The 17,483-nt window shown below is 51.1% G+C and overlaps 3 protein-coding genes across 3 annotated transcripts; 2 read left to right on the top strand and 1 right to left on the bottom strand.

Annotated features, from left to right (window-relative positions):
• Positions 1-2,452: 2,452 nt before the first annotated feature.
• LOC128266885 (uncharacterized) lies at positions 2,453-3,318 on the bottom strand. The gene is made up of 2 exons (XM_053003674.1): positions 3,154-3,318; positions 2,453-3,085 (listed from the first exon to the last, which is right to left on the bottom strand). The coding sequence occupies exons 1-2, from the start codon at positions 3,316-3,318 to the stop codon at positions 2,453-2,455; spliced, it is 798 nt and encodes a 265-aa protein (XP_052859634.1).
• A 4,039-nt stretch (positions 3,319-7,357) lies between these two features.
• On the top strand, positions 7,358-10,159 carry LOC128266884 (uncharacterized). Its single transcript, XM_053003673.1, has one exon. The coding sequence runs from the start codon at positions 7,358-7,360 to the stop codon at positions 10,157-10,159; it is 2,802 nt and encodes a 933-aa protein (XP_052859633.1).
• A 5,769-nt stretch (positions 10,160-15,928) lies between these two features.
• LOC128267566 (uncharacterized) lies at positions 15,929-17,272 on the top strand. The gene is made up of 3 exons (XM_053004431.1): positions 15,929-16,043; positions 16,395-16,650; positions 16,723-17,272. The coding sequence occupies exons 1-3, from the start codon at positions 16,026-16,028 to the stop codon at positions 16,758-16,760; spliced, it is 312 nt and encodes a 103-aa protein (XP_052860391.1). The 5' UTR covers positions 15,929-16,025; the 3' UTR covers positions 16,761-17,272.
• Positions 17,273-17,483: the final 211 nt, after the last annotated feature.

Below are 17,483 nucleotides of genomic sequence, written 5' to 3'. Positions count from 1 at the left end.
TACCACCCATTTTTTTAAATATTTTATAAATTCACATCATGATGATTGGAAATTACCCTCGATTTTGCACATTTCAATGAGCCAAGTAACAATGTTTAGAATCCTGAAAAATATCATGTTAACAGCACTGACTGAGATCCTAAGCCGTTTAGGAAGTATAGCACTGTCTGCGAATCATTACGACATCTCAATTCGCCCTAACATTACCATTCAACCAACACTTCGGCCCAGATCCAGAAAGTGGCCCCGATTATTCCCAAGCTCTCAAACGCCAACGTGAACCAGTATTACCCGTTCGACGTGACGTTCGTGACCTTAAAGGTTCGCTCGTACCTTCACCTTGTGGCCGGAAAAGGCGGAAGACCGAAGGCGAATGCGGTGACCTACGATGGGCAAGCGGCGAACCCGAAACGCACCCATAGGCCCGACGCCCTGGTCCACGGCCGACCCACGGCTTCACAATTAAACGGGCAAATGAAAACTGCACATAGCACAGCATAGGGGCCAGCCATCACAAGTCTATCCCAAATGTCCGACTCAATGTCGCACCCCCCCGGGTGGGTGTGCGTAGCCAGCCATTCATTCACCCGCCGTTTGTCGCGACGATTAGTGTCACCCACCATACCATGGGCAAGGTCAGTCCCGTTGGGGCACCCTGTGCAATAGTGCAAAGATGGGCTCCCCGCTCACCCGCGCAGCTTCGTCTTTGTGCTGACCCTTGTGCTGCAGCTCGCACCTGGGACCCGGTCGTGATTGCAATAAATTAAAAAATAGTGCAACACCACAACGCCGTGCCTGCCGTGCGATGGAAAGAGTGGTGGCCATCGATCAGCGGGCGGCCGGCGATTAGTTTTCCCCGCACGTCGGATGCAACCGTCCGGAACCGGCCCGTTTAGATCGCCACAGGATCGAGTTAGGCTGACAAGGCAAGTATCAAACCGCATCAAAAGTTGCGTATTCAAATGATCTAATACAATGTTGTCAGGTGTAGAGCACGGTGGCATAGCCTGCTAGATCGCCGCCACCCAACCGAATCTGGGTGGCAACAGTAACCCAATTCCCGGCTGCAACTGTATTTTTAGCTTATCAACCCTGTATGTGTTCCTTTTTGGAGGAAAAACCGCGTGCGATCAACCGAAGCCGAACGCAAATTAACCGTCGTTGCGTTGCGCAATCCTGCTGGCGAGTGACAAAATGGCCGTTGATTTGTTTTCCAGAATCAGCGCAGTACAGTAATTGGCCTCGCGCCACGCGTTATCTAATGACCAATGATTTGGCGAATCATTGCGCATTGGTTCCGGCGCACTGCTGGTGTTGCGTGTCTGGGTTGGATTTGTATGGTTGCTTTCGTAATTCAATGAGGAAATATCCTAACATTTGTATTCGAGCGATTCATCTCTGTATGATTTAAGTACAGCTTAATTTGAACAAAACTCAGAAGCTTTCCTTTCTGTCAAGTAAACACATTTCTTCTAGGTAAACATACTATTCTGTCGCTTTCCTTTCTGCAACGAAAGCACACACCGGTACACCGATCAGTGTTATCAAACCGATACTCCGACCGACGTCTGATTGCCATTTATTATCCAAAAAGCCTCAAATCAGTCACCCTAAAAATACACGTTCGTTACGGTTTTTGGCAGCCAAACGCAACGGAACGCATTTCGCGTTACGCGCGTATCGGTTTTGCTTGTTTTAACACTTTCTGTTTCACCTTCCTGCTGAGCCAAGGTTCCCAACCCTCAACCTGCACGAACTTTCTTCGAGCGCACGTTGGGAGCGCACTTTCTTCGCCGTCTGAAGGTGCCGGCAAGACGTGCGTTATGCGCCGTCCGCGCTCCGTCGGCGTCACGACAATCTTCCTAATTATAACCAATTGTTTGGTGATCAAATGTTTGATGAGCTTTCGGCGACGCCCGATGGCTCGTTGGATGCACCGTAAATTAAACCGCCGCCGTTAATCGTTAATCCTGCCCGGTGTGAAACGTCTTCCGGTGTGGCCATGCCCATGCCGATCTTCGGCGCTTCCGCCGAGCATGGGACGAAGTTTACTGACGATTAAGCAAAGCAGCGAGCTACACCGATCGGAAACGGCACCCTTGAAGGGAAGCAGTAGCATTATGCAACAGGGAGTCGCATGATCACCACCAGCCGCAGTGATTAAAAACAAATGAATCATTTTTTCCGGATAAAAGAGCTTTCTCTACATAAATTACAAAACTCACAAACGATGTTCGACAATTTAGTTTGTCTGCCATAAATCATGTTCCAAGCACCTCGAAAATGATAAAATTTAAATTTGTCTCCGTAGTAATCATCCATCATGTTGGTCGCCTCAAAAGCCACAGTATTGAAGTGAAAGACATAAATCAATGTGTATCTAATTCTAGAAAATATCCTTGAAAAGGAGTTATATTGAGTCACTTGAGTGCATCCAACCTACTCCACTTATTCACAAACACGTTTCATCTACTTCACTAGTAACCTCGAAATAGATAGGTTCCAGCAAACGACCATACTTCGAGCCGTACTGGTTTAGTAGCTCGAGTTTGTCCATCGACCCCGCAGCTACCAGTCCCAACAGCTGTGCATCGGAAACGTTGTCCACACGCCGAAGCGTTATGAGACAATATTCTCTACCGTCCAGTTCCTGCTTCAAGACGCTTCCTTTTGGGACGCTCCCAAGAGTGCCGAGCTTAATGTTGCGCTCCGTACTCTGCTGGATGATGCTGGAATGGAGCACCATGAAGGTGCCTTCATAGATTCGAAAGATTTTCAACCGACCACCGGAAAGGGGTAGCTCGGCTAAAGTTACCTCAGGGCACACTTCGATCACCAACTGGCACAGCCATCTTTCGGAGCGTTCCCAAAAATTAACCACCATCCGATGACCTCCGATCCGGGGTCCTAATTTTGATCTGTTACGTTTAGTCGCACGCAGATTAGTGTCCACCGAGGCCTTCCGACTCATGATCCGTTTGCAAATTTCTCGATTTTGACGCTCCACTGTTCGTGTTATTCGCTCACGAACTTCTGTGTTTAAGCTCTGATGCACTCGAAAATTGTAATCGATGTTCATAAACCCCTACAAATATGAAAAATAAATCGGTTCGTCGTCGAAAGGGTGCATTCTCGAGGGTTACAGCCCCTAACCTTAGTTCGAAAGATTTGATTGATTTTTTTCAACAGCTCTTTATTTTCTCGCACAATCGTTCGCTGGCGTTCGACATCGCGAGCCATTTTGGCTGTCTTGAGAACACTTTCAACGAGCAACGTGGGCGCAGTTGTGTCGATGCGGGGCCCAGCGGTCGGTGCCATATTTTATTACTGAGCTATTATTTGTTACGATTTCGATTTGTCACAATTTGGAAACAACCAGAAACTAACTGAGCGTCTCAACGCCTGATTCGATCCAAAGCCGTCTTTGATGCCGTCGTGCGCACGGTTCGTCCGCATCCTTGACACTCACAACACACTGCGCACCTCTAAAGCAGCTCGTTAAGTCTTACGAACTAAATCGTTTAATTTAATTACAGCTTCTTCGCAGCATTATAATTGTCACAAGCAGAAAAAAACAGCGAAACAAGAGCATCATGTTTATTCCACGTTTTAAATTTCCCGCAGTTTTATCACCGACGCCGGCCACGTGTGAAAAGGCCCATCATGAGACACTCGCCGAGCCGATCGTTCCGTGCCGCGCTTAAATAATAGACACTTCTCGAACCCGTCAGAGACTGGCCCGAAAAAAACTCCACTCCAACTCATCCAACGGCCAGTCAGTCGACGGCCATAAACTCTTTCCAACCGAACGCACCCAATTTTCCTCACTTTCTGCGGGAAACCTGATGGTCGTGGTCAATTTCCGATCCGATGGGGCTGGGAAGTGTGAACGAATAAAATGTGCCGATGGGTGTGGATGGGTGGTGAAAATTGACTCCCCAAAAATGGAGCCAAAGGAAGGTTTTGTTTTCGCACTTCCTTCGCAGTGCGGTGAGAAAAAATGCAGCGACCGGAATTCAGGGGAAAACGTGGAAGAAAGTGAATCGAACGAGAAAATCACCCAAAAACAAAACATTATCTTTCGGAATGCGGCGCGCCATGATGCAATCGTGGACGAGCACCCAGCAACGGCGAATTGATTCAAATTGAACCGCCGATGCCGATGTGATGAGCCAATGCTGATATGTTGGGCGGCTAACTCTGCCGAAATTAGCCCTATCACCGAAGCCCTATCAAACCGAGGAGCCGATTGCGCTGGAGAAACAATAGACGAAACGGAAACCATAAGCACATGACCCAGCGGCCACCAGCGACACTTTTCCCAAAGTACCACTAGGCAGCTGTTGATGGGCGGAAAACCGAAAGTCTGTTCGTGGCTCGTTGACCATTATCATTGTATCTGGGTGCTACCCCCTTGGGATACCTTGGTGTTGATTATGTTGCACCGAGGGGTGATTCTTCGCATAATGAATTACGATGGGCAGCTTCACGGCCAGGCCGGGTTTCCTTGGGAGCCCAGCCCAACATACCGCTTAATAATTCAACAGCTGGAGAGTTTCGGATCCGGGCAGATAAAGTTCGCCGACCTCGTGGGAGTGCGGACGAACGTCGAAGCGGCGAACAATTAACAGCATAATTGGAAGCATTGGATGCCTCCATTTCTTCGCGATCGGAAACGGAGGCTAGGGTTTTTCTAAACATTCTAGTTCCTTCCTTAAAACCCTATCCCAGCAATCGAGCGCACGGAGAAAGGTAAAACGAAAGCGAAAGGCGTCAGCGTGAAGTTTGTTTTCGTTCGGCAAAACGAACAGGAACTCGCTTTGCGAACCCGTCCCATGGTCGCGTGGTGTCCTAACACTCTCCCCACCGATCATTCTGATACGATCGTTCAGTCGGTTAGGTGTGAGCTCTCCACTCGCAGATTAGGTCCCGGCGGATGGGGGTTTTGCATCGTGTTTCACCCGGCCGGCGCAGGTGGCTTCAGACCCAGGAAAAAGGAAACTGGTTGACCAATGGGCCGTGGTAGCCAGTTTGACGCTGGCGCTGGTGAGATGTAAACCGCGCGTGGCAACCCATCGGCCCCATTAAGGTAGACCACTGCCCGCGTCGTCGTCGCCATCGTCGTGATCGATCATCCGGGTGAGTGTGTGATCAGCTTGATGTTTCCATTCCGGGGACCATCGGAGACCATCGGAACTAACGACACCCGGTGGATGGTGGACGTATTAAAGAGGGGCCTGCTTTTGGGCCGCATGTTAGCCACCTGAGCCTGGGCCCAACGTAGCGCCACCGTTTGTGGCTTATTCGGAATAGATGATTTGTTTCAATCGCGTAACCAACGGTGGCACCCAAGCGTTAGCGATTCGTTTACTTTCTTCGAGTTAAGCTATCCTTTTTCCATGTATCGACCAATCGGCGGTAAAATAGAATCCTTACATTGCTATTAGCATAACTTCAGTTTCTTGGGCTGAACTGGCTGTGCGTCTCTTTCGCTTCGCAATAGACAACCTAATCTAATAATTTAATCATCTACTTATTTAATACTATCTAGTCGAACTTGAAAATGCAAGTTTTACAGTTTAAACAGTTGAAAAGATGCGTAGATAGTTTGACTACGCCTCTTTAAACTGTTCAACATCTTTCGGTACTCTTTCCAAATTTATGTATTTGAATTTAATTACACTTTCTCGTATAATTCTATGACTTGAAACATGTTCTTTGTTGTTGGAGTTCAGAAATAGGTAGCAAATTGAACGGTCAATCTCTGATCCCACGTTCATCAAACGCATAATTACTGATGACGAGTATGACATACAAACAAGTAAACAATCATCATCATGGACCGCTGCAAACGAGCCGAAATCGAAAAAAAAACATCAAAGTCGATCAAAAATGAAGGTAATGCTGACGGTTTTTTTATATTCGTGCTGTTGTTCATTGGGAATCCCTTCCGGAGGGCGAAACAATCAATAAAGAGTATTACTTTGGCGTTATGAAGCGTTTGAGAGAGAAAATTCACCACAAACGGCCTGATTTGGGGAAGGACAACACTTGATTTTTGCGCCACGATAATGGCATCCAGCTCATCCATCGATCATTGTGAACGAATTCTTGACCGAAAATAGCACGAATGTGATTGAACAATCACCGTACTCCCCAGATATGGCCCAAATAAAAACAAATACGCTGCGTGAACTGAAGGCAATTCTTGAATACATAGAAAGTGTTTCGAAGGGTCCTTAATATGTGCAATGCATCTATGTCTACTTGTTCCAATGAGTTTAGAGAATATCCAGTAGTCACGTGATACTAAATCAGGAGGGTAGGGTGGTTACGGAACGATATGGCTCTGGTTTGTGGCGAAATGAACACCGAAATGTGATGCAAATACACTAAGTGGAAGTTGAACCAAGAATTGTCTCTCCACAAATGTGGTCTTTTCTGACGCACAGCATTACGCAAATAGCATTCTTTGTTGAAAGTTTGTCCGGTTGGCAAGAATTAATAATGCACTAATCCACGATAATCGCAGACAAACGGTTCCCATTATGTTTTGGCCCTAGTAGTATATCACACATTGTCACGATTGTTGCTTCAACCCGTTCGCAGAGTCCAATGTGCGCTTCCGATGCCACAGTGTTGCATAAAGCACACAGCACCGATCCACTGGACCAAACCCACTCCCGCTCGATCGGAAGATCATTTGCATACCAAAACAATGCCACCAACACCAGCTCTACACAACGTGTTTCCGGCGCCCGGATGGCAGGATGTGGCACCAATGTGCCATCGCGCGAGCACGCGCGCTACGAAATCGAAAGTTGCACCAGAAAGTGTGGCTCGCGCAGACCGAAAGGATAAACAACGCAGCTTAGACTCCAGCCCCCCGCGGTCGCGATCAGGTTCCGGATCTCCCATCCCCAACGACGGTGACGTTTTGGTCCATGCAAAGCCACCCATGTTCCCCATGAACAGAAAATCGACGCCCATTCCGTGTTCACTCGGTAGCCAGGAGATCGGCAGCTCGCTGAAAGCGAGAGCGAGCGAGCGGGCGCGTGGTGGGCGCGAGAGAAAGGGAGAAATGGAGCACGCGGAGATCGAGTTTTCACTCCCACCGTGGCCCACCGCCGGTGCGCCGAGAGAAAATCTATAAAACTCGCCCGGTTTCGGCGAAATGCAGCACATTTTTACCGCGATCTTCGGCCTGATCGGAGGCCTGAGCAAGTGCATCGAGTGAGGTGAAGAAACGCAGCGATCGATAGGGACGTGGAGCCCAAGGACGACGGACTCCAAGTGAGGCCATTCCGCAGGAAAGTGCAGTGTGGTGTGGTGGTGCTTTGCAGTGTCGGCTCTCGAAATGGCCCTCGGACCAGTGCACGGACTGATGGTGGCAGTGATGATGATGATGGGTGTAACCGGGGGACGCTCGCCGATGTTGCCACTGGGCAAGGAACCTCCCCGGACACTGCAGATGATCGGAGCGGCCAGTCCCCGGATGCTGCACCGGATCAGTGCGGATCTGAAGCCGGACGCCTCGCAAGTGGTCCACATCCAGGTGCCGTACTACATCGAGCGGCCGAAGCGGCCCAAGAAGAAGTTCCAGCCGTGGCCACTGCGTGGCCAGCGCTTCGCCTCGCTGCCCACCTTCCCGCACACGATTCCGAGCGTCCCGATACCCTTCGGGCTGGGTTCCGGGTCACACACGGAGAGTGCGTTCAAACAGCAGTCGGGCGGCAACCGACTGGCCGCGGCCTTGGGAGTGAACCCGGGACCGTACGACACCCCGTTCGTGCCGGTCATGAAGCCGAGCCCCGTGAACCCGCTGCACCGGGAGCCTCCGCCCGAGATCATGTTCGAACCGATCAGTATCCTGCCGCTGGAGACACCGTCCTTCGACACGCTGCGCAACCACGTGAACTTCCTGAAGCACAAGCAGGCGGCGTTTTTCGAGGGACAGGGTCGTGAGTTTGGATTCGGTGAGGGTGCCCCGCCCGCAGCCATCCCGGACGAGCTGGACTACTTCGGGGAACATGAGCGACAGCTGGGTGAGGTCCATAAGGGCGATGCCGGAGGACCGGTGAACGGTGGTGAGCAGAATACCCTGTCGGAAGACGACTTTGGTCAGAACGACCGGAAGTATGATCGGCGTGGTGTACCGGTCGGCCGGGAGGGTGACGAGTCCTCGACGGAAGAAGATTTCTACGACACCGACGAGCGCAGGCAGCATTACGCTCCGGATGAAGATTTCGAGGATTCGCGCGAAGAATCGGACCGGGCGGCGGCATTCGAGCCGAAGAAGGTGTACACGCAGGTGCGTCACCAAGAGACCACGCGTCACGTCCGGCCTGCAGGTCCGGATGAAGATGACGGCGAGGATGATGACGGCGACGACGAAGACGAAGACCGGGACGATCGGAGTGAGCGCGCCAACGATGAGGAAGCGGACGAACCAGAACATGAAGAAGATGCACGGGAGGAGAACGAGGATGCGAGACCGATCCGGGAGCGGGTGAAGGAGGCTCGTAAAAACATCGTCTACAGCGAGCAGGGCCACGAAGCGTCCAAGTTTGACCACGGCTCGGCGGAATCGTACGGACAGTTCGAGCAGCAGCAGAAGCAGCCGGACGCAGGATCCGCAAGGCGCAAGCGGAAGCGACCGCGCATCAAACGATCCGCGGCCGAGTCGGCGGATCCGGATGCAGCAACAGTAGCTACATCCGGGGAGGTGGATGAGGTCGCAATTATATTGCTCACCGGCAACGACTCACTGCCGCTGGCCGAAGCCCTGACCGACCCGCGGGAGCTACACGGCGACGAACTGATCCGGTTCCTGGACGAGGCGATCGCAAACACGACCCAGTACCTACCGGACACGCACCTCGACAACCCGGAGGTCATTAACATTGTCGCTCCTCCCAGCAACGTCGTTAAGTTTCCGTACTACAACCGGCCGGTGAGCGAGATCGACGTGGACTCGGCGTTACGCTACGCCGAGAACCTGACCACGTTCAGTGGAGGCGGCCCGTACGGGAACCGGGGCGACGTGGAGTGCAACGAGGTGGACGTGAACATTGCCGACGAACCGGAGCCTACCGGCGGGGACGGTGACGGGGCGGAGCAGGGGAGTGATGGCTTTCGGCCGATCAAGCGGCTCCAGGGGCTGGGCGGCAAGATCGAGTGTCTGAAGGTGCGCCATTTCGGGCACGAACCCCTCGACAACCCGCTGTTCCGGGAGGAGTTTGTGGGAGGGTGGCCGCGCAAGAGCCTGCGGCCAACCGGCCCAGCTCCGGCGCCCACTCGACAACCCAATCCGGCCGTGGCGGTCTACAACGACGTGATACGCCACATCAAGAAGCACCTGGCCAGCCAGCAGCAGCGCAAGAAGAACGCCAAACCGGACGAACCGGACACGCTGATGATAGCGGTGCCGCGCGTCCTGCGACTACCGGCGGCCGAAGCAGCACAGGAAGCATCACAGGCGGCGGTGGGAGTGAAGCCGGCCCGCAAGCGTGAGGCAAAGATAATAAGCTTCCCGCAGGCGAACCCTGGGATCCTGTCGAACCACGTCAGCTTCCCGATCTTCGACATCAGCAAGTACTTCCCGCGGTTCATGATGCGCGCCAACGACGACCTGTACGCGGACGAACCGGATACCAAGGTCCGGCAGGGTCGCCTCAGCACTCCGAAGCCGCGCACCACCACCAAAGCCACCCACCTGCGAACGCTCGTCCGGACCGCTGAACAGCTCGCGGAGGGAGCGGTCGAGGTAGAGGAAAGTGTCGAGCGGCAACGGGTGACCACCGGGCGGCCGGGACGGGACGATATTGCGGATGCGTTCGACGACTTGTTAGGCAAACCACTGAGCCCCACGCTGAAGCCACTGCAACCGATCAAACCGTACGATGTGGTGGAAGACACACGTGACACGGGACCGGAACCGACCTACAACAAGTCTGGGCCACCGTACGCGGCGCTCGCGCTGGAGCCACCGGTCGCGCAGAGCATCCTGAGCCAGCGGCTGGAGCCCGTCAATCGCAACCAACTCGACTTCCTGAAGGCGAAGCGGTCGGCCAAGAAACCCACGACGGCCCACGGGGTCCTCAAGCGGCCCCGACCGGGACAGACCCGCAAGAAGGTCCTGGTGTTCTACCATCGATGATCCCGATGAAGGCCTTCGAGTTCTCTAACGTATTTATTACTAGCATATCTATATAGAACTTCCAGCACCATCCAGACTTTCCCAGACGACGACTTCGGAGAGTAGTTACCAGACGACAACACACGTCCACCGAGGAACGGGTCTCTAGCGCATCGGCCCAACACTTTCCCAATCAAACCGGACGATGGAAAGTGAGGCGAGGCGTTGTGTGAGCAAGAAAACGAGGTGCCGAGAGTCATAAGATGCAAAAGAACCCTAAATAAGCATAGACGAGTGAGACGTGGCGCGCGCTGGCTGAGAGTGAAAGAGGCATCTCTAAAAAAGATAGAGAGCGGTAATTTAGTTTTAATTGCGACGGAAAACAAAGTGAACGGCGCGCACGGATGAGGCGGCAGGCGCGGAAGTTCACTAATTAAAGTGAGTTAGATTTCACCCGACCCGGACCCACCTTGGCCCGGACCCACCCGGCGGCAGGCAGCAAGTACACACCACGCTGGTATTAATTGAAAGTGAGCACATATCGTCCATTGATGCCCCACACTCTGCGTCGATCGGTGCCAGGCGAGTCTACGGAAGCTTCGGAAGACGTCCGAAGCCCGGCGAAGGCGTGAAAGTTCAACGAGAGAGTGCCGCGTAGATACCGGAGAACGGGCAGAACTCGAATGAATTATTTGTCTCCTGGGAATGCGCAAGCCGACAGCCGGTGATGATTATGCAACCGCAGCGCCACTAGTACGAGGTCGACAAGAATAAATGTACGGCCGTATCTAAGGTTCCGATCGCTTTGATTTGGGCTCAAATGTTCCGTGCGATTTGAATAAACGATGCCGTCTATTGTAAATATACAACAAATCATGTAGTTTCTCTTCCGTTTTGGGGGTTTAGGTTACATAGTTCGGGTGGATAACTTAAAACAAGAAGTCTAGGCTCAAGAAGTCTATCTAGAATTAAGCTTTGATTCGTTTGAAATGTTATTATGGTTTGGTTAGCTTGCCTCACAAGATCAACCATTTTCAATAGTGAAGTAACTCCCATATGGCAATTACTACGTTATTTTAAAGACACCGGTACTATAATACGCCATAAAAATATACTAACGTTTGAAGGAAACGTAATTATTTGAGTCTTTGCATATTGTTGGATCGCAGAATGAAAGTTCACAGTAGAATGGAGATAAACAGTCGACTACTTCCCACATTATGGTAAAGCCTTCGTTATGGCCCGGGTAGAAAATGGTCAAGATTTGTAAAAATTATGAAAACAGATTCTTGTAAAGCTTTTCCTGCTCAAATTTTACTATTATTATGTTATTCGAACTAAAAAGTTGCTATAAAAATATTTTTTTAAAACTTAATTACTTCACTCAGACAATTACTACAGAAAAATATCGAGTACCCCATGTTCCATCGAGGTCTAACCAAGTTTGTCCATACATTGCGCCTTGTAATTCACGAGACTAAACAGCAGACCCAACATTGCCATTGCAAATTGCGGGAATCGAGACGGGAAACGCCAAACCGAGCAGTGCTCCCACAGAATGTGTCACCCGTAGCCAGGCGCACTGCATCCGGCAACTCTGACTTTGCCGACTCCTTGACCAACAATGGCCGAACAAGGAGGTACTTGGCACACGCACCTCTCGCATCGCTGTACTCCCGTTTGCGGGATTGGATTCGATTAGCATATAATTGAGTTCGATTCCGACCTTCGCGAACCGATCCGACCACTTGACACCAGCCAGTCGGTGGCCGGCGAGTTCCAGAGAAACGACTTCCCGAACGACACGCGAGTCGGCAGCGCGACACGGTTGACGTAATTGCATTAGGAATGAAAATTTATCACCATCGAAACCAGTCGATCGGCCAGATGTTTCCGCGTGCCGTTGCTAATGCTAATTTTGCCATAATGTAGGGATCGAGATCGGATTGTGGTTGGTTCGGGACTGCCGTTGGGCCGGGATCCACTCACTCACGAACCCCCAGATATTGGTTTTCAATAGACCTCAGAAGCGCTACCACGACCAGGTTTTAATAACCACCGACGACGACGATGATGGTGATGACTAGCAGCTAAAGCATGCTAATCGATGGATATTGTTTCCAATTCCTATCGATCGCATTAAGTTGCAATTGTTACGCGATATATTCACATAAAATGAAGGTGCCCGGATGCCTTGTTTTGTCTCGCCAAACACTGACATTTACGCGATTGTTGGCAGCGTTATTTTTTCTCTCTTCTGGTTGCGCAATCCAACGCTGCCTATCATTTACTGCCCGCCAGGTTTACTGACATCAATGAGCCCGTGGGTTGTTGCGATTGGCTCGGGTGGCCTGCGATGGCGATCATAAAATGGCTGGATTAAATATAATCGATCACAGTGGATGGCGATGCTGGTGACGTGCCCGTAACGGTCAGCGGAACCGCCTCCCCGGGCGACGAGTTTCCGACGGATGGCACTTTGGTTCCGTTTTCCGATTTTTGCTTTTCTTTTGGTCGGACGGACGGACGTGGATCGTTTCTTTTGCTGCTTTGTTTCTTACGCATTACGCGGCAGCGGCGTAACAGAGAATAGCCACCATTTTCACACCAATTGCAACGAGCTTCCGAAACGGACACTCGCACACACGTGGGCAATAAAATGACCGAAATGCTTTTCGCTTTTATGGAACGGCCTTTTGCAGCTTCCGAGGTGCGCGCTGGTTCCGTGGTTTTTGCAACGTCAATTGTCGATCGTGATTCAACAATGAGTTTTTATTTTTGTTTGTGAATTTATTAGCCCGTATTAAGTGCAATTGATCTTTCTTTGGCCTCCGTCTGCTCAATGCACTGTCCGGAAGGACTCTCGTTCGTAACTTCTTAAAAAGATGATCTATTTCAAAAAGGGCGAAAAGGGCTACGACGCTAACATTAACCGCTTGCCAATGTTTTTCTAACGGTTGCCAAGTCTCGATTGTGTAATGAACGTATCTGCTCGCGATGCGGAAGTGATCTTGTCATTGACATTGCGCTCTAAGAAGACGACAATCTTCATGTCGTAGCGTCTGCTCAGCGAAGGGTGAACTTCGAAGCTTCGAAGTATTAACTGCTCTAATCAGTTTTACCTTCAGCCAGTCAGTCGGTACCTTTGCGTACCAGGACCTAAACACCCCAAACCCGGCCGGCCAACCCATTGTACTGATCCACTTTGGCGCGGTTTCGCAAAGTGCGCCGGCGCCGCCTATCGGAAGCCCGATCGATTGAGCGTCGTGCGAGAAGGGGTTCGGTAGCTTTTCGGGGAGGAGGCGGCCCAAACGGCAAACAAACGGATCCAGCGTACGGCACGGCGAACGACGGCCAACCCTCGGCCAAGCGTAAACAGCGTGCGCGGCTCACCAAAGCGGAAAGAGATCGCGAGCGCGCGCGCGCCTTTGCTCGCTAATTATGAATGCGCCTCAGCGTGATCGGGCAGCGTGAGTGTCACACTCACACCGCGGTGCCGGTGTCGCGCATGTCGCGCCCTTATCGCGCCATTCAATGGCATTCCTATCGATCGGCGCGTTCTCAAGGTTCCCGATCGGCAGCCGCGTGAATTGGACGATCCCGCGTCACGAGTCCTGCCGTGGGGATGAGTACCGCGGGCGCAGTGAGTGAATCTTGAAAAGGGAAAGCATGACACCGCGCGCCAGGCACCAGCTCCGGGTGTGCAGGATGCAGCTGCCGGGTTGCATAATGCGATACAATTACACTGCTGCATCCGTATCGGGCGCTCGTCCGTGTATCGGCTCGATTAGTCGATTGTAAGTCGATTAAACTGTCGCTAACGGCTCAATCCCCGGCACGATGCCGCCAACACTCGCGTGTTGGATTAATTGAATTAAAATAACCCAACATCAGCGAGAGCCGCGACGATTGATGGAGGCAGATTGGTGGGTCATACATCAAATTCGCGTCTCAGCGTTCTCAGCGGCGTTTAATTCGTTGCTCGTGATGCTAGCAGTAATAGCGTTCCTTATACATTTATGCTTCCCCAGTGCAATCTACAGTACGGTGGATCTCCAGCCGAAGAGTTGATTTATTCTTCTAAATCTATGCCACTAGCTTTAATAGATATCCTCACCGAAGGACTTTTGCAGTATGTTTATTCTTTTATGTAGCAGAACATCCATTCCGCACACAAAATTTTTAACATTATATAAACCGTAGAATTCAATTTTAACTGTTAACAAAAGAAACAATATCGTAAACACTAAATAGTATGTCCTTATCGCAATCACAAACAAATAGCAATTTAAAATTCTTCTTTCTTTTTGGTTACAGCGTTACTTCAACGACGAATAGAAGAACGTATTCTATCCTAAATTATCAAAATGTAACAAGGCACATGTTGCGATGTTGCGTCAAAAGCTATGCTAACACCGAATGGCCGCACGAACCATCCCGTACGTAGTAAATCGGATGCTTAACATGTGTGCGTAACGCGTTAAGTGAACCACCAAACGCTGGGATCGATGTTTTCGCAAACATGCCAAGGTAATCATGTTGAAGGTGACGATGTTTCTGTTTGCAAAATTTGCGTCCGACGGTTTTCCTAACCTATATGCCCTGTCTGCCCGTCCAAAGCTGCCCGGGTTTGGGGTAAGCAAGTCAAGGGCCTCCCGGTTTGTTTTCGGACCGATGCGGACCACCGAGCAAACCGCAAACTACGCCACACCGTCCAAGGTGAAGCGTCCCACTAACCCAATGTTTACTCAGATGCGTGGGATCGTCTGCGAGGGAAACAAAATCCATAAAAAGCCCCCACACACACACACACACACGCATCGAGAAAAGCCGAGAAAACGGCACAGTGGAAAACTTGACCCGTCATGTCAGCCGCAGACGCGCGTATGCTAATCATGAACTGACACTATTCGGCCCATGGCCCACGGCCACCGTTCGATAAAAACAATAAATATTAATTAATAATCGACCATGTCCAACATTCGCTAGCATATCATTTTCCTGCCCACCCCGCACACCGGGCCGTCCGGTTTTTCCACGCGCTGGCTGGCGGAAAATTGGCCATCACCACAATGGGCGCATGAGCATGAGAAGCCACTTTCGTTCACCACAATCTCGAAGAGTCTCGAAGCTCGCTGCGCTCTTCGTGGCCAATGTTTTCTCGTGGGAGGTGTTTGTCATTGGAAGTCCGATGCACCCGCCGCGGTGCAGTTGCAGTTGGCTGTAGTGCACGGGGGTGATGGGTCGCCGGGAAACACAGAACAATGCGGCTCATTACCGTGGGGCGCGCTAGTGGTCATCTTAATCCCCGGGCCCGGGCAGCATACGATGCCACCGCCCTGCCACGGCGGGTGGCATTGAGGAAGATGACAAAAAATAACCCAACAACAGACGAACGCCCCGCAAGCTTTGCAAATTGTGCGCCCACTAATGTGCGTTTAGGAAAATTTCGCATAATTTTCCGCGCCTCAGAGAAGAGCCGAAGGAAAATAATGAACCCGGGGGCCCCGGACCGGTGTGTTGGTGGTGAGGCGAATGTGCCAAAATGTGTTTCCGATTTGATCACACGTACCGCACGGTCCCTCCCAGTGACCATCCCTTAGCGCTGGCGCGCGACCCCCTTCACAACCTCGCCGAGGGCTCGTCGCGCGGTCAGTGTGGCCCTCCCTCACGACTGACGTCTGACGGTTGCCCCACTCTTCGCTGATAACTCCGAGTAGCACACAGAACGACGGCCGAGCACAATTTATCCGCTATATAAGCTCGCCGGAGACCGTTCCTCTTCAGTCAGTTCTCGATCGCCCCACAACAGTCAGCTCGGAAGTGATTGCACGAGTTTCTTTGCAGCAGCAAATACCAAAAAAGCGTCCCCAAAACGTCCCCAGCAATGGCCTCGTTCAAAGCAGTAAGTTGTGGCGTGTGATTGCAAGTGCGGACGGGGCGGAAAGGCCCCGTAGTGACTGTGGCAAACTGGCAGTGCAAACTTGGGTTCGTCGCTTAAATTTTGGCATCGATGAAGTCTTTCGTTTTCGAGCCGCGTCGAATGTGCTTTTTCATATCGTTGCCATAGTGATTGGCGAAGCTTTTGGCTCGTTGGGCGTTGTGATTAGGATTGAGACAAGAAGTTGAGATCAGTGTTTTGTTAATGTATAGGAGCATTAAAGCATTAATGTTACTGAATAATCGCTTAAAACATTTATTTTTAATTTGCATCGGAGTAACATTATTTTTTGGCATGTTCTGTCCACCCTGATAGACCATTCTCTTCGCCTTTGTCGCCCTGTTTGCGCTGGTTTCGGCCATCCCCGCACCTCAGCAGCCGGTAGCAGCCCGACAGCAGATCGAGCCGCGACCGGTGGCCGCAGCGCCGGACGCAGCCGACGAGCTCGAAGCTGGTGCGGACGACAAGGACCTGAAGGGCGCCTCCTCCTTCGGCTACGGATACTATGGTTACCCCGGCTACGGCTATGGATACTACCCGGGCTATGCTTACTCCTACGGATGGGGTTCACGTGAGTTCTCAGGACAGAACGGCTGTGACCGGGTCTCACTGACATCACGCCTTTTCGCTTCTGCTTCCACAGGCTACCCATACTACCGCTACGGAGGCTACTGGTACTAGACCGTCGATAGTGGCGGCCCTCTTCTCCCCCTGCTTCCGACTATCGCCACCCGCATCATTTGTAACTGCATCCATTGAACTGCACCGGACCGGATATCTCTCGCCCTAGCCGGTTTCCTCCCATCATTCTCCGTGTTTCGGCGGTCGGCTTAGGTTGGCCAGGCCCGTTTCCCCTTCAATGTTACTTCCCTTCGCGAATCCATCGTCGAAAAATGTCTTCCTTATCACAAACTTGACTCAACGTTATTTAAGCAATAATGTACTGTTTGTTTTGTTTTTTTTTGCTTGTTACTGCCCATTATACCCATTTGTTTTTTCTGCCCATCTCATTCTCGCTCGCGAAACGCGATGTACAACCCGTGTCGGTCATTTTGTTCAATTGTGATCTTACGCTGCCGTTGAGTGCAACAAGCCAAGCACAGACAAAACTTTGAAAGAACAAATACCTTTTTTTACTTAATGGATAAATCTGTTTTTTTCTAATAAAAACGAGCATAAAATAGTGTAACAAATAGAAAGTTTCTCCTCAATTGATTGCACATTTTCCGAAACCTTATCACCGTTTGCAAGGAATGTTTCACAAATTCCGAATTCTTGAACGCATGATTATTCTACGAATGTGAACAACGATGCTCGTTTTGGTAAATGTGCTCGTTTGCTCACTCTCGCCCGGTGAGCAGATCCAGCTCATTTGCATTCCACTGCTGATCCTGGGAACTAGGT

The sequence above is a fragment of the Anopheles cruzii genome, chromosome 2 (assembly GCF_943734635.1).
Source record: "Anopheles cruzii chromosome 2, idAnoCruzAS_RS32_06, whole genome shotgun sequence".
Lineage (NCBI taxonomy): Eukaryota > Metazoa > Arthropoda > Insecta > Diptera > Culicidae > Anopheles > Anopheles cruzii.
Note: the sequence above shows the minus strand (reverse complement) of the source record. Positions and strands in the feature narration are given on the sequence as shown.

Bases quoted from the DNA above. Each gene is read 5' to 3' on its own strand.
- LOC128266885 (XM_053003674.1), bottom strand. From the start codon at position 3,318: ATGGCACCGACCGCTGGGCCCCGCATCGACACAACTGCGCCCACGTTG. The intron at 3,086-3,153 runs GTTAGGGGCTGT...TCATATTTGTAG, and splicing joins ATCAAATCTTTCGAACTAAG to GGGTTTATGAACATCGATTA.
- LOC128266884 (XM_053003673.1), top strand. From the start codon at position 7,358: ATGGCCCTCGGACCAGTGCACGGACTGATGGTGGCAGTGATGATGATG.
- LOC128267566 (XM_053004431.1), top strand. The intron at 16,651-16,722 runs GTGAGTTCTCAG...CTGCTTCCACAG, and splicing joins CTCCTACGGATGGGGTTCAC to GCTACCCATACTACCGCTAC.